Raw genomic sequence first — 24780 nt, 5'->3', positions numbered from 1 at the left:
TCTAAACTACACGGCTTAGATCCCAGCTCTGAGATTTTTCTCCTCAGCTTGGGATTCTTCTGGTCTCAGACCAGCATTGACAAAGTGGAACGAGAAGTGCACAGACCCTCTCACCTGCCTACCAGAGCATCTTGAGGAGTTCCTCCATCTGCCTTGCCAGAACCCTCTGACCAGCTTCATTTCGGGCATGCCTCAGGACCATACCCCTACCATTCTCCTTGCAATCTGGAACCAATCTCTTGGGCCCCGCTCGCCTCCAGGTTCATGTCAAAAGTCCTATGTCGCCGGTCCTGGCCCGAAAGATATATTTCCATGGCATTTAAACAAGATGCTGGAGCAAATTCATGCTGCCATTAAGAGAACTGCGAGACACTGGTCATCCAATGTTACTCGCCTGGAAGCTACATGTTTGTCACCCTCACCTTCTTCAGATGCATCACCGAGCTACAAGTCCTAGCATCCTAACTGCCCTATCTACACTTTCACCATAACATGGTTAGGCTATGTACGCATCCCGCCTTCATTACACAAGTACTTTTTGGCTTACACATCAACTAATCCAGCACCTTCTTGTTTTTCCCAAAAACTTCGAGCCTACCAAACCAAGCTTAAGCTCCTTATGCTGGGTGTAACCAAACTCTCGCTTCTTAGCGATGTCACACTCCTAACTACAGAGCCCTATAGCTCTCTGTCTCCTTCAATCCGAATGCCAGGACTCCCTGTCTTCACTTGCATGCTCTTGTTCTGGTTTTTGAGCTACATTTCTTTCTGCTACCGACAGCATCCACAGACCCTGTCCACTACTTATAACACACTCCACATCCGTACTGTGATGAAGGACCGATCCTGGCTCATTGCAACACAACCCCAGGGTCCTCGCTATATCTGCTCACCTCCTGCTGCGCAGGCAGACAACAGCTGACGCACACATGAAAAACACAATTCTCGGGTAACACATCTGCACACAGTAATAGCAACATCATAAAAACTGTCCGCCTATTGCCTGTCTTGAGCGCATTTTTTCCCTCTTTTTTATTATCATAGACACATATCATCAGCTATATGTGCTCAATACTTCAGCTGGGGACTCCCAGACAGCATGGCTAATTCATGCTGCTTATCTACAGGAAAAGAGCAACTTTGCTCACCGTAAACTGTGTTTTCCGTAGATAGCAGATGAATTAGCCATGATGACCCTCTCGCCTCCCCGGACAGTTTTCCTCATCTTTGCATCTCGGCTTGCTTTGATACGGATTGAGGTAATTTGGAGCAGCGCGGTATCATACAAGCAGGTGCTCCTCCCTGGCAAAGATCTGTTTCATCTTTGAGAGCTCCGCCACCTAATGGCATGGAGGAAGTTCCCAGACATCATTGTTAATTCATCTGCTGTCTACGGAAAACACCGTTTACAGTGAGCAAACTTGCTCATCCTACTCTGTTTCCTGTCTTTTAACCAGTTTGCAATCAACAATAGGACATTGCTTCCTATCCCATGACTTTTTAATTTTCTCAGGTGTCTCTCATTGGGCACTTTATCAAACACCTTAAAATCCAAATACACTACATCAGCAGCTCACCATTATCCACATGTTTATTAAACCCTTCAAAAAATGTAGCAGATCGGTGAGGCAAGATTTCCCTTGTGTATATCCAAGCTAGTTGTATCCCATTAAACAATGTCTTTTTATATGTTCTGTGATTTTGTTCTTTAGACCAGTTTTCATGATTTTTCTTGGCACTGAACTTATTTACTAGTCTTTAGTTTCCCAGGTCAGCCTTGGGGCCCTTTTTAAAGACTGATGTTACATTGGCCACCCTCCAATCTTCAGGCACAACGGACGATCCCAATGATAGGTTACAAATTACCAATAACAGATCTACAGTTTCAGTTTTGAGTTCTTTCAGAACTCTGGGGTGTATACCATCTTGTCCAGGCGATTTTTGCTACTTTTTAGTTTGTCAATGTGCTTTTACATCTTCCAGTTTCACTGTGATTTGTTTCATTTCTTCTGAATCATCAGAATTGAATACAGCTTCCAGCAGTACTTTCCTCCATGGTCATCTTTATACCTGCAGAAACCAAGACATCCAATTTAGGGATCTTCAACTGTTCCACTTTCTCAGCAGGAGGTACAGCTTGGTCATCGCTCTGCCCACCTTCAGACCCACATCTAGAGTTTCCTAGCAACCAAGGCCTTCACTACTCTATGGAAAGGGAAAGTTGGATCTCTGAGACTCTTCAAAATAGGATCTTCTCCCTCCTTGGTGGGCTCCACACATTTTTTGGCTGTGCCCAGCTCTGCCAGTAGTTAATCATTGCCAGCAACTCCTGTCCCTTGAATAATTTAAATACATTTAGATTGCCTCCCTCCGCAGCAGGGATCTCTATCTTCCAGATGGATCACTGAACTCTTCAGGAGCTAACTGCCTCAACAGACATGCTTCTGAAACCACATAGACCACTTCCAGATCTGGGTGCAACTCCATCTGGCCTTCTCAGGTTGAGAAGGTACACTAGGGACTACTGAAGAAGCTGTAAGACCCAAATTGGATTGAAATGGAACACCTGCTGGAAAAACTTGATCCATAAGCACCATTTTATTTATTTATTTATTTATTTAGTGATTTATTTTTTTTTTATATATACCGCGGCACGTTAAAAAACATCACCTCGGTTTACAATAAACAATAATTCAGCAACAGGCTTTACACACAATATGAAATAAAGTGGAAATAATATATATCTAATAAATTAAAAAACAAAACAATAAACCAACAATAAATAAAAGACTAATAATAAACGGTAGATCAGAGACCAATAAAGTCAAATTTAGCAGCAAGAAGGATAAAATAGGCGTGTGGCAATGGATCAGGGAGAACAGGAACAAGTAATCGGCATTTCAGAAGAGGAGAAGATCATTGAGTGTAAGCTTGTTCAAACAGCCATGTTTTGAGGTTTTGCTTAAATTTCTTATGGCAGGGTTCGAGACACAGGTCTGTGGGCATTTTGTTCCAGATGTTGGTTCCAGCAATAGTGAATGAGCGGTCTCTTGTAGCGACGTGCTTGATGTGTTTAAGTGCAGAAGAGGTGAGTTTGGCTTGGTGCATTTTTCTAATTGGTCTCTTTGATGTGCGGAAAATAAAATGATCGGAGAACCATTGCATATCTTGGTTATATATCGATTTATGTATGAGGGAGAGAACTTTGAATAAAATTCTAGATGCTACAGGAAGCCAGTGAAGGAACATGAGAGCAGGTGTAATGTGTTCATGGCGGTGAGAATTAGTGAGTAGGCGTGCTGCAGCATTTTGTAGCATCTGTAATGGTTGTATTGTGTTTTTGGGGAGACCTAGTAGTATGGCATTGCAGTAGTCCAGTTTTGACAATATTGTAGCTTGTAACACTGTCCGGAAGTCATGTGGATGTAGAAGCGGTTTAATTCTTTTTAGAGTATGTAGCTTGAAGAAACAGTTTTTGATTGTGGCCGTGATGAATTTCTTTAAGGAGAAGTGATTATCAATGATAACGCCAAGGCTGCGGACTTGCTGTAAATTGAGGGAGTCCGATGGTGAATGTAGAGTAGGGTTAAAGGAGATGTTATTGTGTGGTGAGATGATGAGGAGCTCTGTCTTGGTAGTGTTTATTGCTAGGAAGTTCTCAGTAAGTAGTTTTTTTATTTCTACAAGAGCCATATCCCAAATTTTTAGAGCATTAGATAGGGAATCGTTGATGGGGATGAGGATCTGTAGATCATCTGCGTATATGAAATGTGGGAGATCCAGTTTCACCAGAAGTCGACAGAGAGGAGATAGGTATATGTTGAAAAGTGTGGAAGAAAGAGAGGATCCTTGTGGAACACCTTGTGCTAGTTTTCTGGGTTTCGAAACATGGCAGTCCATTTTGACACTGTATGTCCTGTCCTTCAGAAAAAATTGGAGCCAGCGTAGGGCAGTGCCAGCGATGCCAGTTTGTGCGAGGCGGGAAAGGAGGGTATTATGGTTGAAAGTGTCAAATGCAGAAGAAATATCAAGAAGAGCCAGTAAGTAAGAATGACCAGTATTGAGGGTTTTTATTATTGAATCTGAGAGACACTAGAAGGGTTTCTGTACTATGGTTCTTACGAAAACCATATTGTGATGGGAATAGTAATTGATTTTCGTCTAGAAAGTCAGTGAGTTGCTTGTTGATGACTTTCTCTATGATTTTGGACAAGAAAGGGAGGTTTGAGACTGGACGATAGTTGGCAGGTTCTGAGGGGTCCAGGTCAGATTTTTTGAGCGTAGGCTTGATAATTGCGTGCTTGAGTTGTGTTGGGAAAACACCAGACGATATAGATTTGTTGATAATGTTAGAAATGGGAGAGGCAATCCTTGTAGGAATGTAGAGGAGTGTTTTTGTTGGCATGATATCAATCAGGTGCATGGCTGGTTTGATTTTTTTGAGGATCGCTTCAATTTCTGATGCTGTAGTTTCGAAATTTGAGAGTGTGGCTGAGGTGATCTTGGTGTAGGTGGTCGGTAGGGATACTGGTGTAGAGGGAGAAGTAAAGCGAGCCATGATATTAGCAACCTTGTCGTGGAAGTATGTAGCTAGCTTCTCACATTTGTTTTCGTCCTCGATGTCTGGGTTGATGTTTATAGGTGGGGTAATTATGCTCGAGACATATTGGAATAGGGCACGCGGGTTGAACTGGTATTGATGGATTCTTGCTGTATAATAGTTTTTCTTGGCTTCATCTGTTGTTTTACGATAAATTGTTCTACCATAAATTCAGGAGAGAAAGGAGCCATAGAGACATGAGCCAGGTCCCCAGACAAGGATTTCAAAAAATCCCTTTTACCTCTGGTGACTCAGAGTTTTCCCCCCACAGCAGATATCACAGGCTCAGGAAAAAAAAACCTTTTCTAATACTGCTGCCTGAACTAGAATCTAATAAGGCTGCTACACCTGCTCTTGTTGGTCTCTTCTGGCAGGGGGTATTTTCTTAACAATCCTTCCCCCCCCCCTCCCACCCTGATTAAGCTGCAGCAAAGACCTGCTGCTGAAGTAGTCCTGCACTAATTCCCACAAGAGAGGCAGTGTTTCCCACACACTGTGGGTGCGACCATGCTGCCTTAAAAAAAACACATGCAGAGCCTGAAAAAAAAAAAGCTCTTGGACCAGGAGCAAAACAAAAACAGCTGATGAATGAGTAGAGAATATTTTTAACTCTATTTAGCCTCTCTTCCCCAAAAAATCTTTCTCACACAGAAGCCAGGAAAAAACAAAAGAAAGAGAGAGCAAAGCTACTTCTCTCAGAAATGATTCATCATCGACTTAGCTCCTTGCCCACCCGAGGCACTGTCCTCTGCCCAAGAGCAGCCTCGGGAGAAGAACCAGGATTAGAGTAAGGAGGATGGAGGGGGAGAAAGAGGAAAGTAGTACCGCTGGCTTTCAGTCCCTTCTCAAGACACAGGATCAAGCCAAAAGAAAGATCCACATACCCCTCCCCTTTCTGTTTACCCTTATTCAATCAGAATTGGATGGACAGGCCAAAGAGCAAACCCTCCTGGGAACAATTTGTCCAGAGAGACTTCCAGCTGAATGGATTGTACCTCTACCATCTGCTGGAGAACTGTGAGTGGCACACCAGCATATAGGGGGCGACAGCATCAAAACAGTTGTTCTCTTCCTCCATCTGCTGGTAGGGGAGCAAAGCCATGTGTCTGGACTGATCTGGTGGGATAAGGAAAGACAGCTGTATTCCACTTTTACTTTGTTTTTTGTTTTTTTTTTAATACATTCCTGAAGAGAGAGTGTCACCGGCATGGACCTAAGAGACCCTGCAGAGTGACTAGGAATCTGTGCCAGCAGCACCTTATGGTAGAGTCCAGTGGTGTGATAAGCTGGGGAAAAGCTTTTTAGTAAGTAGGCTGTGGCCATAGTGCAGGCACATTTAGAGGTTGGACCAGCTTTGTCCTTGTGTCCTTGGAGCCCAGCAATCACTGAGCCACTGATGAGTTGGACATGGCAGAAGTAGATTTTCCCTTTATTCACATTTTCTTCTTCATATTGTTTGCAGGACAAGAGTAGCTTGGGGAACATGAGCTTGCCCCCAGGAAGTGGGAAGCTAGCAGGCCCAGTAATGGCACCGGCAGCATTTTCACAGGATGGCAGACTGTCCAGACCTCCTCCCTCAGCAACGCCCTCTAGTGTGGATATTGGGGTCAGGTAGGTACAAGATGCTAACTAGATCCGTTTGATGTACAATTTGTTCCTTTGTTTAGATATGGGGAGTAGTGGCAGGGTGGGACATGTAATATGCTCTAAATCAAGGAAATTGTCACTTTGGTTGGAGAGGATTTGTATACCCCATAATAGATGTGTTTATGATGAGCAGCCCATGATCTGTGTGGGAAGGGAATGTGATTAGCAGATTTATTGTGTGTGTGAAAGGGTACTTTCATCATCCCCTTCCATGTATAGGATTCTCCTCTTTGGAACGGAGGCTGTCTCTTCTGACCTCCCATGAGTTGCTCTGGCCTCTTTTCCAAGTGACTTGTTAGAAAAGTTTGTGGTCAGAATTATTAATGGTTGTGGGATAAGATTGAAGAGGGAATTTAGTTTCATTTTGCTTTTCATTTCCATATTCTTGCAGTTCCAGGCAATCTATAGGAGGCCCTCAGATGTTTTTCCCACGAGGAGCCTTCCAGGGATCTCAGCAGCAGCAGCAGCAGCATTTATGGCATATGCAGCAGCGGTCTCCTACACCCTCCCGCTTCCCGCAGCCCTTAGGTGTTGACATGAGTAGACCGGCATCAAACAGCACAGTGGGGCTTCCCTCTCGAATGGCAGTACCCAGCGAGCAGATTCCAGGTTCAAGTACAATGGGTGCCCCTTACATAGAACTCCGTCACAACACTCAGAAGGGAATCCCTGGGGCCACAGGCATCCCTCTTTCTCAGCAGAATCTTCAGACGAGACCCCGTTTCTTTATATCGAACATGGAAAATCAGAGCCTACAAACTGTGGGTATTCGGACTCAAGTGATGCCCATACAAAATACTGGGCTTGTAAATCCTCTTGTCCAGCCCCAGAAGATTCCAGCTTTGCCATCTTCCCCACAGAATCCTGAAGCAAGCAACATCCAGCGCATTCATGCCAAGGACATGGCATGCTTAACTTCTGGGTTAGAGCAGCCACCCCAACATGCTCCTCGCACATTTTCCACTTCAAATGCTAACCCCTGCCCTGGGGGATTAAAGGAAGGTGCAGACTCTGCTGCTTCCAACTCTGCCACAGGCCCCAGTAAGATTCAGCCTGGCATGACTGGTGCAAGGCTTCCTTGTGTGGATACTGTGGAACCCGACCTGGATGTTGACTTTGATTCTCATAAGGACCTAGAAGATGACGACGACCTCACCAACCTGAGCCTCGATCCTGATGTTGCTAAAGGGGATGATGATCTTGGTAACCTTGACAATCTTGAGACCAATGACCCTCACCTTGATGATCTTCTCAATGGGGATGAGTTTGACCTCTTGGCATATACTGACCCTGAGTTGGACACAGGAGATAAGAAAGATATCTTTAATGAACACCTCAGACTGGTGGAATCGGCCAATGAAAAAGCAGAGAGAGAGGCCTTAATGAAAAAGGAGCCTTCTGGCCCTTGTGTCCAGAGCTTCCAGGTACTGACAGAACAAGGCAAAGAGAGCATGCAGTTGGGCCAGGGAAACAAAACTAAGCACAGACTGGAGGAGATGACGTTATCCTCTGGCTCCTGTCCTCCAGTTTCGAATCCCAACTTTGAAAAGAGCTTAAAGGTTCCAGGTATCACGAGGGAGACCAAAGTGGTGGTGATTTCAGCAGACATAAAACCAAAATTGGAGGATGATGGCTTAAAATTATCCACCTGTCAGTTCTCAGCCAGCAATATTGAGAGGCAGCCCATCATCATCAAATCTGAAGCTGCTCAAAATGCAGATAAAATGTCTCTCTCTCATGGGTTAAAAGCAGGTCGTAGTCTGCTGGCCTCTGGAGATAGCCATTTGACTAACAGCAGAACCACAGACGCTTTGGGGAGTGTGAGAAATGGATCAGCACAGTTAACGAACAGAGGACACCCAGCACTTTCATATTCTTCCTCTGGTGGAGTGTTATCTCAGAAACTCCTCATGAATCAACGCAATCCAGCACTGGAAAAGTTTGATCTGGGTGGGAGTCCTCTAAATTTGCCCAGTGCCCATCACTCTTCAGGTGATGACTTGGATAAGATGGAAAGCTCTTTGGTAGCTAGTGAGCTTCCTCTCCTGATTGAAGATCTTTTGGAGCATGAGAAGAAGGAGCTGCAGAAGAAGCAGCTGATGTCTGTTCAACACCTACAGCCAGTCCAGCAGCACTCCATGATGGTTCATCCTTCAGGACTGCCCCACCAGATGCCCCAAACACAACAGCAACAACAGCCACCACCCCATGATGGGCAATCATCAAATCTTGTTGGGCCCCCACAGCAGCTTCCACTGGGGATTGCTGCAAGGCAGCAGAACTTGACAACTACTCCCCATCTCCTGCCGCAGCAGCAGAGACTGGCTGGTTCTCAGACAGGTCATATTCTGGCTCCACACTCAACAGTGGCCCAGAGTCCGGGGCATAATGTTGGAGCACAGCACACAACACAGCCTGTGCTGCCACAGCAGCAGGGTCTGCTTCCGAAGCAGATTGTCGGTGTACAGCAACAGCAGCAACCGTTGGGGATGAAACCTCAGCCACTTGTTCAGCAACAGCAGCTTGCCAACAGCTTCTTCCCAGATACAGGTGTCAGAATATTGTTTTCTTGGTTACTGGTGGTGGTGGTGGTGGGGTGTTCTAATTTCCTGGTAAAGGCCAGTAGTGTGGCTGGTACATGTGCTCAGCTGGCGATAAATCAGCTTGAGTGTAGCTACTAGGAAGGTTTTTGATGAATGTCCTTGGGGTGGAAGGGATGGTTTAATTCTTGGATGTTTGGCAGTCTTTCTGTTAGTATGTCTCCGCCAGATTCTCTGTTTGCAAATGCTCAGAAAATTTCAGCTTCAACCCACAGACAAAATTGAGATTCCCCATTGCTTAGCTTCTGGATGGCAGTTGTAGGCTCACGTGTTTCCTGCAGCTGCAGTATTGGGCATTGGCACTATAGAACATACAGCATGCCATTTGATTATATAGAGATGCATCATTGAGGGTTTTGGTTCTGTGGTAAATGCTGCTTAAATGAAAATGCTCAAATGCTGTAAAGGTTGGATCCAAAAAAAATAAGTACTATGGAATTGAGTACCCCAGCTTTAATTTGGTAATCATGCCTCCTTTTTCAGCTAATGGCTGCATGGTACCACTGATATGATGACATGCAGAGAATGCATTGCTGCTCAAAGCAGAAAGGATCCCAGAACATGGCGGTTAGTCAGGGAGACACTTCCTTAAAAGTGAGGATTGGGACACAGAGATAATTTGTTCTAGTGCAAATGGGTTGGGGACCTGTGGAGTGTTTTCATGGGCTAACAGAAGCCATTAACTCTATTAGATCTAGATAAATTCGCTGCTGAGGACATTATGGACCCCATTGCCAAGGCTAAGATGGTAGCACTGAAAGGCATCAAGAAAGTGATGGCTCAGGGAAGCATTGGAGTCCCTCAAGGGATGAACAGGTAAGAACTGAGGGAAAGTATTGTCATGATTTGAGGTTTCCTTCTAACAATAAGCCCCTTTTGTTTTATGCCTTTCTATCTTTCATTTGAATTTGAGGACATAACCTGCTGACAATGAAAATCATGAAACTTAAACACTGGCTTTTTTCCTTGCATCATCATAGTAATTTTATTTCTACTGAACTTTACAAGTAATTAATTCAAAAGAGCCTTCAGTCTTAGGTTGAATATGAGGAAAGATAAGGAACTTGAATGTATTGGAACCTGATAGTGGTGGGATTGGAACCTGTCTCCAGGTTTGAGCTATGCTCTACTTCAAGGCCACATCATTAAAGGATTGTCTAAGGCAGAGCTTTCCAAACTTTTCATGTTGGTGACACACTTTTTAGACAAACATAATTTCACGACACGGTAATTCAGTCTACTAGTAAACCAGAGGTTAAAGGTTAAACGAACGAAACATATTTCGAGAATTTATGTATGTTTCCTTAAATATATACATAAATAAAATGTTTCACGACACAACCTATCTCATGAAAACCTTAAATTTATATTAAAAATATATATTCCAAGATTCATGTTATTGTTATAATTTATGAGAAACAATAATAAAACAAATTGTCTGTCCCCCACACACTCATCTCTCTCCTCCCCCCAGCACATGTCTGGCCCCCACACACTCATATCTCTCCCCCTCAAGCACATGTCTGTCCCCCCAGCACGTTTGCCCCCCATTCACTCATCTCTCTCCCCCCAGCACATGTCTGGCCCCCACACTCATGTACCTCGTCTTTTTGATTGTTGCCAGTTAAGTGCTTCACTCCCTTCCATGATCACCAGACACTGCTGCTTGCAGTCAGTACTCCTCATGGCCAGGCCTCATCGGCAGCAGCAGCCAATGCAAGGATGGCTGGGCTCGTTCCACCCACCAAGCCCCCCAAAAAAACGCGATTGACAGCAAAAATCACCCAATAATAAGCAACCCATAAACTGAAAAAAAAAAGTGAATCTCTAGGAAAAAAAAAGCCCAAACTCGCATCAGAGTTGACCGGGCTTGCGCGACACACCTGCACACTGCAGGCGACACACTAACGTGTCCCGACACACAGTTTGGAAAGCTCTGGTCTAAGGATTAGCTAGTGACAGTAGAATGGACACAGCACGAATTTGTAATATACATTTCTGTGAAAAAGCAGTGTATAAAATATAATTATATTGCTGAAGATAATGAGCACATCTGTTCTGGAAGTTGCAGATAGGTGCCACTGAAAAACCTTGTTTTCCTAGAGTGTAGCCAGATGGACTCAAGACAAATGGGTTTATGCTCCCCTGCCAGCCAATGGAGACTGTCAGGTTTCAAAGCTGACGTCACTCTAGATACACCCCTGCAGTGACCTCAGCCCTTCAGTATTTCTCTGTCTCCAGCAGATGTGGACATGCTTTCCCTATGGGGATCACTATATCTTTTGGAAGAAGAAATTCTACTTTTAAATTGGAGAAAAGATTGAGCCCTGCTCTCCTGCGATGATACCGAATGGTCCCTCCCCCAGTTGAGAATTCCTGAGGTGATTTCCGAGATTCCTAAGAGGTGTGCCTTGGTCCAGTAGCCGGTTCCCGGTGTGGACTTTGCTGCTGAAGCAGCTGAAAGGCAGCAGGTGCAAGGAGCTGAGTGCAGCGCTGACTGGCAAAGCCCTCTTCCCCCGTAGCTGGAGACCATCTCTATACTCAGCTGGAAAGTACTGAGCCCAGTAAAAAAAATAAGAGGATTTCCTCCCAATTCAGAGACATTGGAGGGGTTTCAGTAAGACTTCCTCCAGTCTCCTTGCTCAGTGCACCGTACCGACATCGTTCCCAATCCCATTAGGGTAAGGGGAAGTGGGCTTCCGAGCAGGTTGAGCGGCCCCGGTGGGCTAGGTCCCACTTTAGACTGTCAGCACACCTTGTGGTAGGCCGCGGCAGTGCCATCTTGCGCATGTTTTTGTGCCTGTATTACCCGTCATAGAGCTTCGGTACATGCAGTGCATGTCGGCTCAATGCACAACGCCATGCACAGGCTGTGCACATAGCGGTGTGTGTGTGTACACACACAACTTACTAGGCACAGAATACAAGTAAAGCCGGGCGCATAGGCTGTGCTTGCGTCTCGCGGCCCGCTTAGGCGCCTGAAATCTGTGCGCATACAATTTTAACTGAACTTGCAGTTACCGTCGCCAGTGGCTCTAGCAGCAAAGAAACATAAGTGCTTTTCTCTCTGCGCTACTTGTTGTATTAGGGCTGCACAGTCTGACCTGGATTCTTGCTTATGTCAGCACTGTGAGGAAGCCCAGGGAGAGTTGGTCTCCCTGGACTTTGCTAAGCCCGGCTCCTCCCATTCAGAGGATGGGTCAGTCACAGTCTTAATTGACAGTACGCCAGATCTGAGTACACCCAGGAATAGGTCATCAGTGGGAGGGGAAATTTCAGCTGGACACACCCCAGTACCCTCCTAGACTAGGCATGGACCCGACTGCCTTTTCTTAGGTGGAGTTTTTCCAGGGGCTACAAGCCTTCATACAGGTGCAGTCTGCTGCCTCGCTTGCCCCCTGTCCGGAGTTTGGAACCTCAGCCAGTGACCCCTCCCTCTCCCATTCCTACCGGCAGACCCCGAGGTATGCCTTTCCTTACCAAGTGTATCCCTGGTAGGGACCCGGGTGGCAAGGACGAAGAGGAAGACCCAGATTCCTTGGAAGATGGGGAAATCCCCCCCTGGGTTGGAACAGTATCTGACCATGTTATGGTTCTTTCACAGAGACAAATTGCAGTCCCTGGTTTCCCAAACCCTGAAGATGCTGGGAGTTCCTGGGGCGGATTCTATGACTGAATCAAAGAAGAATCCCATTCTGATTTCCCTGCAGAAAGCTTCTAGCTACTTTCTAGTGATGGATGCCATCCAGGAGTTGACTGATCTGGAATGGGATGCCCCAGAAGCAAGTGTTAAAGGGAGCCAAGCGTTGGAAGCTCTATACCATCTGGACCCGATGGTAAAACATTTGCATTTCCCTAAAGTGGATGCAGTGGTCTGTGCTGTCTCTAAGCAAACAACTATCCCAGTGGAGGGAGGAGTGGCCTTAAAGGATGCACATGATAGACGAATTGAATCCATCCTCAACAGGCCTTTGACGCAGTAGCAATGACCTTACAGATTGCTTCTTGTTGCACTCTGGTGGCTTGTTCGTGTCTGCTTCTCTCTCAGGAGATGGATGACTCTGGGTGAATTCCAGAGTGGTTATGGAACCCACTGCTGCATTTTTAGCAGATACAGGCTCTGATTTAGTCTGTATTTCAGCAAGAGGAGTGGCCTTAATGGTGGCGGCCAGACAGCAGCTATGGCTGCGGAATTGTTCGGCTGACGCAACCTCCACACCTAATCTTACAAAGATGCCCTTTAAAAGATCACTCCTATTCAGGAGTGAGCTGGAAAAGCTAGTCAGTAAATGGTGCAAATCTCCAGTTCCTCTGTTACCGGAAGATAAGAGGAAGCAGTTCCAGCACCCCTTGCTTATGAGGAGTCATTCCAGGGGTTCCCAGCGTTTTTGCCCCTATAGAAATTCAACATTTCAGAGATCTCGACCCTTTGGGAGGTCTCAGTTCTTTTGTATCCGGCAGCCCAAGAAAGGGGCAGGTTCGGGATCAGGCTCACCCCGAACCCCCCAATGAAATTTTACTGACCTACCTTCTGGACGTGGAGAATAGGGGTCGTCTGTCTCTCTTTTACCAATGGTGAGTCGAGATGACGTTGGACAAATGGGTACTGGAAGTCATACGAGAAGGGTATGCGCTGGAATTCCACAGCACTCCTCGGGACGTATTCATGATGTCTCCTTGCCACTCCCAGCACAAGAAGCAGGCAGTGGAAATTACACATCTAAGACTCCTCAGGATGAGGGCTGTGATCCCAATATATACGCCCCAGGAAAATAAGGGCGTTATTCCATTTGTTTTGTTGTACCCAAGCAGGCAGGTTCTTTTCATCCAAATCTGGACCTCGAGTGCCAAGTCACCTGCGAGTGACTCATTTTCACATGGAGATCTTACGCTCCATGATAATAGCCGTACATTCAGGAGAGTTCCTAACCTCCCTGGACGTATGCGAGGCCTACCTACATATTCCAATCTGACAAGATCACAGTTTCCTCCGTTTTACAATACTGGGTCGACATTATCAGTTTCGTGTGCTGCCCTTTGGCCTAGCCACCACCCCCAGAACATTTTCCAAGATTATAGTGGTCGTAGCAGAGCATTGAGGAAAGATGGGATCCTGGTGCACCTATACTTGGTCCGGGCCATGTCCGTGGAAGAGAGCCTCCTGGTAAGCAACAGGGTGATCTCCTTGTTACAGGAATTTAGCTGGGTAGTAAACCTGGCCAAGAGCAGCCTCAAGCCTTCCCAGTCCTTGGACTATCTGGGAATCCGGTTCGACACCAGCCGGGGCAAGATCTTTCTTCTGTCCACACGGATACAGAAGTTGATCATCAGTTGGTGAACACGGTATGCCCGACGGTGTGGAGCTATCTCCAAGTCCTCGGTTTGATGGCGGCAACCCTGGAAGAAGTATCATGGGCATGGGCACACATGCGTCACTTCTACATTCTGTATCACGTTGGAACCCACAGTCTCAAGACTATGCGGTTTGTCTCCACTTACGAAGGAAGTCTGTTCTCACTTCCAGTGGTGGTTGCAGGAAGCTCATCTGAGTAGGGGCGTGTCCCTGTCCTCCCCGAACTGGCTGGTTCTCATGGTAGATGTGAGTCTCCGGGGCTGGGGAGCTCACGGTCAGGAGCTGACTGCCCAGGGACGTTGGACGGAAGAAGAGGCCCTCTGGAACATCAATTGCCTAGAAGCCTGGGCAGTCAGTGGTGTGTTTACAGTTCAGACACAGATTCCAGGTCAAGGTGTCTGAGTGATGTCAGGCAATGCAACAGTAACCTACAACCTCTGCCAGGGAAGAACCAAGAGCCAACAGGTGTCACAGGAGATAGACCTCCTTATGGAGTGGGCAGAAGTACATCTACAGATGATCTCAGCCTCCCACATCGCAGGAAAAGACAACATCAGAGCAAACTTTCTAAGCAGGGAGAGTCAGGATCCAGGAGAGTGGGGGTTGTCTACCAAAGCATTTCAACTGATATTAGATTGCTAGGGCCGCCCATCAATCAACCTGCTGGCCGCATCTCACAATGCGAAAGTCATTCGATTCTTCAGTCACAGAAGAGGTCCGTTGTCCCTCTCGCTCTCGTCCAGATCTGGCTGGAAGAAGAGTTGCTATATGCCTTCCCTCTGTGGCCCCTACTAGGCAGGGTCATTCGCAGAATCGAACATCATAGGGCAGTAATCCTACTAGTAGCTGTAGATTGGCCCAGACGTCCATGATATGTGGACATGCAGAGACTCCTGGTGGAGAACCCCCTGCTCCTCCCACCAAACAGGGGATTTGTTACAGCAGGGATCTGTCCTCGTGGATCCTTCTCGATTCTGTCTTACGGTCTGGCCCTTGAGAGGGCTCACCTGATAAAGCATGGCTATTCTGTGCAGTAATTGTCACCTTACTCCGCGCTCAGAAGTTTTCCACGACCCTAGCATATGTGCGGGTCTGGAGAATATTTGACGCTTGATGCGAAGAACGCAGTGTCCTCCTTTAGATGGTCAAAATCCCAGTTATTCTGGAATTTTTGCAGGATAACTTGAATAAAGGTTTGGCCCTTAACTCCTTGAACGTGCAGGTAGCAGCTCTCTCCTGTTTCAAGGGTGATGTGAATGGGGCCTCCCTGTCAGCTCATCCTAACGTGAACAGTTTTCTGAAGGGAGTGAAGCACTTTCGACCTCCCTTACGGTTGCCGGTTCCCTTGTGGACTCTTAATTTAGTACTGGATTTTTTGGCAGGTCCTTCCTTTTGACCACTACACAGTCTTTCCTTGTGTTTGACATTGAAAACAGTGTTCCTGGTGGCTATATGCTCAGCTCGTCACATCTCTGAAGTGCAGGCATTGTCGTACCAGGAGCCATTCCTCCGGATGACTCCAGGTACGTTACAGCTATGTATGGTTCCATCCTTGCCCAAAGTAGTATTAGAGTTTCATTTGAATCAGTCCATTTCATTGCCATCCGTAGATAAACTCAAGGATGCGGAGGAATATAGTCTCCTCCATCATCTAGATGTCGTGAGACTCCTAGTGTGGTATCTGGAAGTCTCAGAACCTATCTGGAAGATGAATTGCCTGTTTGTCCTTCACAGTGGAAGGAAGCAGGGCGAACCAGCTTTGCAGGCTGCCATAGCTCGCTGGATTAAGGAGGTGGTCACGGGGAGCCTTTGTGGAGGCTGGGAAGCTATTACCTTCTCAGGTTAGAGTTCATTCCACTAGGACTCAGGTGGTCTCATGGGCAAAAGTTAAATTACTGTTGCCCGTTGATTTCTGTCGAGCGGCGACGTGGTCCTCCTTGCTCACCTTCAGGTAATATTGCCTGGATGTACAGGCCCGAGACGACGCAACCTTTGCACGGGTGGTGTTGATCGGACCGCGGGCAGCCTCCCACCCCAATCTGGAGTAGCTTTTGTACATCCCATTGGTCCTGAGTCCATCTGGCTACGTTATAGGAAATGGAGAAATTACTTACCTGATAACTTTGTTTTCCTTAGTGTAAACGGATTGATGTCTACCATGGGTTCTTCCATGGAATGGGCCTGGAATCCAAGGGATTACGGGTAAGTGTTCATCCAGTCCCTAGATTAGGATACCTGTGTTCTTACCGGAGTTCAGTGTTTATGGTTGGTTGAGTACGGTTATGGTTATCCATTTTTAATCATAATTTTAATTATATTTTTAATCAAGTCCTTTCACTAGTATGTCCACAGCAGCTTTTGAAGAGAATACTGGAGTGCTGAGTTCACGGCAGGGGTATATATACTCTGACATCAGCTTTACAGCCTTACTCCATCTGCTGACAGGGGAGCATAACCCATTGGTCCCAAGTCAATCTGTCTACACTAAGGGATGCTTATCAGTTAAGTAATTTCTCCATTTGTCACTGGGACAAGACATGCTTGTGAGTGAGGATGCTATGGCGATGATACTTTGTCTTTGTTTTTTTGCTTAAAGGCAGCAGGTGTCCTTGCTGGCCCAGCGATTGACAGGAGCTCCGGGAACAAGCGAAGCACAGAACCACACTCCTGCTGGTGGTACACAGGTGAGAAGACCAGGGAGAGAACTGAGGAAATGGCTCTAATTACTTGTGAAAACTAAAGTCACTTCTTTGCACATAAGTCATAATGAGATGATGAAAGCCAGAAAAAATTTAACATTCTGTGGAAGCATCCAGTTTAAGCCACCCTGCCAGCAGATGGAGACAGCATAGCTTTTCCAAGCAATGACATCACTGATATTAGAGATGGTATAGCACCATCAGCCAGTATTTTCTGTCTACAGCAAATGTTGATACATGCTAGGCTGGTACTGCAGGATTGTTAGGTTCCTAGGGATGATATAAGCCTTTCGTGGTTGAGAAGTGGTTTCTGCTCCCAGGACATCTGTCTGCAGATAGAATACCCTGATTGAAGTGAAGTTCATCTCTCCTGGGCCAACTAGTTCACTTATTTCCCTGGTTGAGCAGGCCGTAGATCAAACTCCCAGGGTTCTCCTTTGGAGTGTATCCTAGAGAACTCCCTGGTACCTTTGCGCCCTGGTTGAGCTCAGAGATGTTTTGTTTTTTGTCTCTGCTTTCCCCTCTGCTACTCCTCTCAGGGCTTTTTCCTGGCAGGTAAGCAAAGGGGTTATAAAAAATTCTTAACTTTTTTTTTTTTTTTAAAAGCAGAGAACCTTTGTTTTGCCACAGCTTGAATTTCAGCAGCAGTGAGAGAGAGAGGCAGTTGCAAGGCAGCCTGTTTGTGTCTATTCTGTGCTGGTTGGGACCTCATATTGACAGCACTGGAAACTTCAGACATTTGGAGGGGAAGGGAGACTTCAGTGCTTGCAGGATTGCTGACTGCAGCAGTAAAGGGAAGGGAGTGGCTCATTTTGTTCTGGCAGCAAAGTTAAAATGGGCAGGGGCAGCAAGTTTTAAATGCTGCAGGCTCCTCCTGTGACACTATTTCTGATGCAGTGGCAGGATCTAGAAGCATGATGGCAGAAAGACCATATGGCCCATCCATCTAATTAATTTAGCATTATAATTCTCATCACTTCCTTAGAGATCTCCTCTATTTATACCATGCTTTCTTGAATTCAGATACTGTTTTTGTCTCCATCACTTCCACTGGGAGGCTATTTCACGCATCCACCACCTTCTCTATAAAGAAATATTTTCTAAGATTACTCCTGAGTCTAACCCCTTTTGACCTTCTCATGACCCCTCATTCTAGAGCCTCCTTTCTGTTGAGAAAGGCTCACCACCTTTGCATGGAAACTTTTGAGATATTTGAATGTTTCTATTGTATCTCTCCTATCTCGACTTTCCTCTAGGGGTATACATATTTAGATCTTTGTCTAGCCCCATATGTTTTAGAACGACCATTTTAGTAGACACCCTCTGGACTGACTCCAGAAGGTGCGGTCTCCAGAATTGTACACAGTATTCCAAGTGAGGTCTTACCAGGGAGCTATACAGGGGCAATATCACCTTCCTTGTACGTACCCGGATCAGTCCAGACTGCTGGGTTATGCCTCCCTTCCAGCAGATGGAAGGGAGGCATAACCCAGCGTCCCTTCAGTATTTCTCTGTCCCCAGCAGATGAAGGGGCAGAACCTGCGGTCTATCACACTTTATCCACCTGTTTGGCCTCCTTAAGATTATCAAATACAATTCTCCTCAGTTCCTGTTCATATCCAGATCAGTCCAGGCTTCTGGGTTTTGCCTCCCTGCCAGCAGATAGAGAAAAAAGTTTCACTGACATTGCCAAATAACCTAAAATGCCACCTGTAGTCTCTCAGTATTTCTCTGTCTCCAGAAGATGGAAGAGATATAAAACTTGCAGTCTGGAGAGAGAGAGAAAAAAAGTGGAGTTTTAGCTTTCCTCCTAGGAGTTAGCTAGGTCCTGGTGGGACCATCCCTCCTGGTCTGAGGTAGACAAGCAAGGGGTTAATAACCCTTCAGATTGGCTCTATCCTTATCTCCATGGGGATTGATAGCTGGTGGTCCAGTTCCCTTTCCCCAAGGAGGTCCATTGAATCCTGCTACAATCCTGCAGCTTTGGGGAAGCACCAGTTTCAGGGAAGTAACTTTTTTTTTTTTTAATTCTTTGGTGCACAGTTGTTGTTTTTTTTTTTAAACAAAAAACTTTGCTGTAGCGGTCTGAGTGGGAAGATGGACAGGTTACTTGGTAGTGCCATGCACTGAGAGCTGAGCCGGGGCAGCACCGATGGCTGGGGTCCCAGTTGAGGGAGTTCATCATGGCATGCAGCTTCTGTTGCCATGTGGCTCTGGCTTGCAGGTAGAAGGAAGATGGCATGTGGCAGCAGCTGCCATTCGTCTGGGGAATCGTGTGCGCGTCTTTTGCACGCTAGCTTGGGTTCCCACTGCGTGTCTGGAGGTGAAAGAGGTTCGGGAGAGAAGACTCCTGCTGCCAAACCAGCACAACCGCCGAAGCAAGTGTCAGGAATGTTGGGGGCTGCCACTGATCTCCTTCCCATCAGCGTGGAAATAGCAGCCATCTTGGTTTCAGCGGCAGTGGCAACAGAGACCTCTAGAGAGCCAGGGGATTCCCCATCTCATTATCACCTGCCATACAGAGCCCCGAGGAAAGGCAGATATCTTCTATGGCAGACAAGGACCTTCTGGGGGAGCACTTTGAAGATTTCTCTGCCTTGTCTTCCAAGATCGTTCTGCTCCTACACAGGGCTTATTTAGCCAGAAAAGCAGCAGGGCTTAAGAGGTCTAGGTGTGAGGTACACCTTGGCAGAGATTCACGACCTAGGAAGAGACCCAAACTCTCAAAGAAGAAAGGAACACAAGTATCCAGAGGGTCCTGGGGGCTCAACCAAATAACCCTAGAGAGGACTTTAAGGAATCTGTTGCACCGGCAGTTTACTCTCCTGGCACGGGTTCTGATCACAACTTGTCAGTTCTAGAAAAAGTGACTGTAACTGAAGAGGATGACCCTAAGGTGGTGCATCTCTTCTGTAAGGAGGAGCTGTGGCCCTTTATTCTGCAGATTCTTAAGGAGCTAGGGATCAGGGTCCCACAAGAGGAGTCTGACAGGAAGGTGTGAACCTGGTCATGGACAGCTTGAGGGGCCCAGCGAAGGCTTTTCCTTTTCACAGGTCTGTGAGAAAGTCTGTGGTCAGAAAGTGGGACACTCCTGAGACTGGCCTGAAGATTGGCGGAGCGATGGCTGTCAGAGACACTCAAGCTTTTAATGTTCCAAAGGTGGATGCTTCTGTGTCGGCAGTGACAAGAAGACCACCATCCCTGTGGCTGAGTCAGCTGCACTGAAAGATGTTCAGGACTAGAAGTTAGAAGTTCATTTGAAAAAGATTTTTGAGGTGTTGGGCATATGGGCTATGGTGTGCAGCAGTTTTATGCAAACAGCATGCTTACACTGGGTCCAGCAATTTCAGGCAAAGGAATCTAAGTCTGCATCTGCAGCGAAGCAGGCAGAGTGTCTAGAGGCAGCGGTAGCATATATTGCAGATGCTTTATATGATCTGATCAGAACTTCTTCCAGGATTATGATGTCAGCTGTATTGGCCAGGCAACTACTTTAGTTGAGGCGGATGTCTGGTCCAAGTCATAGTTGGTGGCTTTACCATTCAAGAGAAAGCTTCTAATCAGAGAGGACTGGAAGAACTGGTAAAGTATCTGAGTCCAAAGGGCATAAGTTACCAAAGGACAGACCGAAGGGTGGAAAGAAGTCTTTCCCTGTCCATTCCTGTTTTTGGGATAATAGATTTAGGCAGAATAGGGCCCTTTTGGGGACTCAGTAGCAAGGCTCAGGCAGAACACAGTCCTTGGGAGCAGTCCTTTTGATGAGGGAGAAAGCCAAACCGGGACATCTCTGGACAGGGAACTGGTGGGGCCAAGACATTACAATGAGGAGAAACTTGTCCACTCTTCTGCCCATCGGGGTTCGACTGACTCTTACGAGGAGTAGATCAGAATTACAAGAGATAAATGGGTCCTAAGTGTAATGAGAGACAGCTATGCATTAGAATTTTCTCAACCGCTCAGACTCATACATTGTCTCCCCTTGCATTCCACTTGTCAAGAAGGTGGCAGTATAGGGGCCTGGGGGCTATAATTACTATTCCTACAGGGGAGCAGACAGCAGGAAGATATTCCATTTATTTTGTGGTACCGAAAAAGGAAGGAACCTTCAGTCTGATTTTAGATTTAAAGAAGGTAAATGTGGCTCTCAAGATTCCCTGTTTTCGTTTGGAGACTCTTCACTCGGTCATAGCGGTAATATGCAAAGGAGAGTTTCTGGCATCCCTAGACCTAATGGAGGAGTATTTATGTATAGTGATCCCACCAGAGCACCAGCGGTTCTATGGTTTGTGATTCTAGGGAAGCATTTTCAGTTTTGCACCCTTCCTTTTTGGGTTGGCGACGGCTCCACGTATTTTCACCAAGGAAATAGTGGCAGTGGTGGCGGCCCTCCAAATACTGGTACATCCATACCTGGACAACTGGCTCATTTCGGCAAAGTCAGCAGATATCTGTTGGCAGTCAGTACAACAGGTTCTGCAGAAGTTGAGATCCCTGGGTTGGATAGTAAATCTTGCAAAAAGCCAGCCAACACCTTCCCAATCCCTAGAATACCTAGGGGCTCATTGACTCCAAAGTAGGGAAAGTGTTTCTCATGAGGGAACGAATACTCAAACTGCAGACTCAAGTTTGTGTCTTTTGGGGCTTTCATACTCAAGTCTGGGACTACCTACAAGTCCTGGAGTCAGTGGCATCAACTCGAGTTGATTCCTTGGTTCATTTACTCATATGCATCCTCTGCAGAAGGCTCTCCTTTCTTGGTAAAATCTGTTATCAGAGGGGTTTCATATACCACTTCCACTCAGGGGAGAACTACCAGGTAAAGTCTTTCGTGTTGGCTTGGTCAGGCCAATATGAGTCACAGAGTGGAGTTGGAAGTTCCAAATTGGGTGATAGACTACCGATGTCAGTTTTTCCAGTTGGGGAGTAGTGTGCCAAGATCAGTTGGCACAGGGGTAGTGGTCGAAGGAGGAGGCATCTTGGTCCATCAATTGGTTAGAGATGTAGGCGGTACGTTTAGTGTTACTTGCCTTTCTACCATGGTTTCGCGGTCAGCCGCTACGAATTCTGTTGGACAGTGCAACAACCGGTGGCTCAAGAGTCCCAGAAGTTGGTTTGCTGGTTGGAGCAACATCTTTCACTATTGGTGGCATCTCACATGTCTGAGGTGGATAACATGCAGGCGAATTTTCAGTCTATAATGACTGGACCCTGGAAAGTTGGAGGAATACCCCCCATTGACTTAATGGCATTGCAGCAGAACACCAAGGTACCTTGCTTTTATACTTTCAGGCGAGCACACGAGGCATTGATGCCCTGGTCCTACCCTGGCCTTGGGGGATTCTTCTTTATGTATTTTTTCCATGGCCACTGGTGGGTACTATGAAACATTCAGGTGAGGTGATTCTAATGGCTCCGGAGTGGCCGTGTCTACCATGGTTTGCGGACCTGGGCAATCTGGGCCATGGAGGTTCAGTCATCTGCCAAAGCTTTTTTGTCAGGGTCCAATATTTTCAGATCAGGTAACTCACTTCTGTCTCGCAGTTTGGCTTTTGAAAGGAAGCATCTGAGATGGAAGGGTTTTTCTGAGGATGTCATCACCTTGCTGAAAGTTAGCCACTTCCTTGGCTTATGGTGAGGATTTTCGAGTTCTGGTGTTCGGATCAGTGAGTGAAGCCTTTAACTCCCTTAGAGTGCAGTTGGCGGTTCTGCTGTCTTCTGGGTAAAGTGCAGAGAGTTGCCCTGGCCGTGCATCTGGATGTGATTTGCTTTCTTCGAGGATCAAAACATTTTCATTCTCCATTGTAGAAGCTATGTCCCTCCTGGAATCTTAATTTGGCTCTAAGGGGGTATGTGCAGCTCCATTTGAACCGCTGAAGAGGGCGACTATAAAGGATTTAACCCTGAAAGCAGTTTTTTTTGTGGCAATTTGTTCGGCCAGAAAGGACTTTAGAACTTCAGGCGTTGTCTTGTAGAAATCCCTTCCTGCAGGTTTCGGACTCTTGTAGCTCATTGCTCCCAGTCCCTTCTTTTCTTCCAAAGGTGGTTTCGGAGTTATAACTCAGTAAAATGGTGGTGCTTCTAGCTTTTCCTAATTGGGATGTGTCTGCGCCTCACGCGAGGGAACTTCGAATAATAGTTTCCAAATGTCAAACCTTTTACGGCTTTGGAGTGGTCCAAGAAAAGGGCATAAGGTTTCCAAAGCAACTATTGCACGTTGGCTGAAGGAAGCTATAGGCTTGGCTTACATCTGTCAAGATCATTCTGTATCAGAGCGCTTAAGGGCTCTCTCGACACTCTGCCGACCACCTGGGCAGAGTGTCAAGTGTCGCTGCAAGAGATTTGTCGGGCAGCTACTTGCCTAGCAAAGTCATTGCACTTTTGCTAGGCATTATCGCTTGGATGTCCAGACTCCAGATGCCATGAGTTTTGGTTTAAAGTGTTGTACGAGTGGGACTATCACAGTTCCACCCTGTTTAGGGAAGCTTGAATATATCCCAGGAGTCTGGATTGATCTGGGTATGAACTGGAAAGAAAAACTGGTTCTTACCTGCTAATTTTCATTCCTGGAATACCACAGATTAGTCCAGAGTCCCACCCTTTTGGGAGAGTCCGCTCATACTGACCATTTGTATATAATGAAGAATTCTTTAGGGTTTCAGTGATTTCCTTTTGTTGTTATTGGAAAGGATTTTCCATTTTGAGACTTCACCTTCCTCCTGCTTGTTGCGGGGGATTGGGTCTGTTTAGTTAGTGTTTACATATCATCTTGGCATGGGTACAGGTCAACACTGAGGGGGGACTGAAGGTGGCACTCTAGGTTATATGCAGTGTCAGTGAAACATTTTTTTTCTCTGTCCATCTGTTAGCAGGGATGCAAAACCCAGGAGTCTGGACTGATCTGTGGTATTCCAGGAACAAAAATTAGCAGGTAAGAACCCATTTGCCTATCCTAATTGCTCTTTGTGCTTAGAAGAATTTTACCTCTAATATTGTACCTTTCCCTTGGGTTTTTGCATCCTAAATGCATTACTCTGCATTTTTTAGCATTAAGTCTTAGCTACCAGACTTAAATCATTCCTCGAGCTTTGCTAGATTCCTCCTCATGTTTTCCAACCCTTCCTGGCTGTCCACCTTGTTAAAATTAATATCAATAAAAATACAAACCTTTCCTGACAATCCTGCATGCAGGATCTGTTTCTCCTGCATGCAGGAGAGTGTTAGCTGTAGACAGACAGGCTGTTACAGCAGCCATGATCAGTTTTTGGCAGGAAAAGCCACTTTCCTGTTCATACCTGGATCAGTCCAGACTCCTGGTATTATGTCTCCTTTCCAGCAGATGGAGACAGAGAAAATTGCACTAACATACGCTGGAGTGCCACCTGCAGTCGCTCAGTATTTCTCTGTCTCCAGCAGATGGTAGAGGTGCATTCCCTGTATGTACCAGGATCAGTCCAGACAGTGGGTTATGTCCCCCTTCCAGCAGGTGGAGTCAGAGCAAAAACTGAGAGGGCGGTCCCTCATAACTGGCGTGCCCTCTGTAAACCTTCGGTATTTCTCTGACTCCAGCAGGATGGCAGTTGGCTCCTTCGGTTCCCCAGTTTTCTTTCTCTGAGAATAGTCCTTTCTGGATTTCTTTTTCTCCTAAGAGTTATTTATTTGGATGGATCTTATTTAAAACAAACAAAAGAATAAAACATTTTTGGCTTACTGCTTTGGTTGCTGTGCTGCAGGCTTGCAGGCAGGGTTTTCTTTCAGTGGCAGCCCAGTCTCTTGCTTTTCTTTATTGCTGTTTTTGGTCCTGGGATAAGTTGTAAGTTTTCCTTTCACAGAAGTAACTTTTGCTGCCTTAGGGGTGAAGTTGGTGGTCCAACCTCTCCCACT

General features: G+C 46.3%; 1 protein-coding gene across 7 annotated transcripts in view; it reads left to right on the top strand.

Moving 5' to 3' along the window:
* The window catches only part of KMT2D (lysine methyltransferase 2D), a 610975-nt gene that overhangs the window by 367136 nt on the left and 219059 nt on the right, over window positions 1–24780 (top strand). For all 7 annotated transcript variants that reach the window (XM_029594656.1, XM_029594657.1, XM_029594655.1 and 4 more), the window contains 4 exons: window positions 6063–6211; window positions 6639–8797; window positions 9540–9663; window positions 16797–16884. In XM_029594656.1, the coding sequence (XP_029450516.1) occupies window positions 6063–6211; window positions 6639–8797; window positions 9540–9663; window positions 16797–16884 (2520 nt within the window). The remainder of the gene's footprint in view (window positions 1–6062; window positions 6212–6638; window positions 8798–9539; window positions 9664–16796; window positions 16885–24780) is intronic.

Source organism: Rhinatrema bivittatum, chromosome 3 (assembly GCF_901001135.1).
Source record: "Rhinatrema bivittatum chromosome 3, aRhiBiv1.1, whole genome shotgun sequence".
Lineage (NCBI taxonomy): Eukaryota > Metazoa > Chordata > Amphibia > Gymnophiona > Rhinatrematidae > Rhinatrema > Rhinatrema bivittatum.
This window is presented reverse-complemented; position numbering and strand designations above follow the sequence as displayed.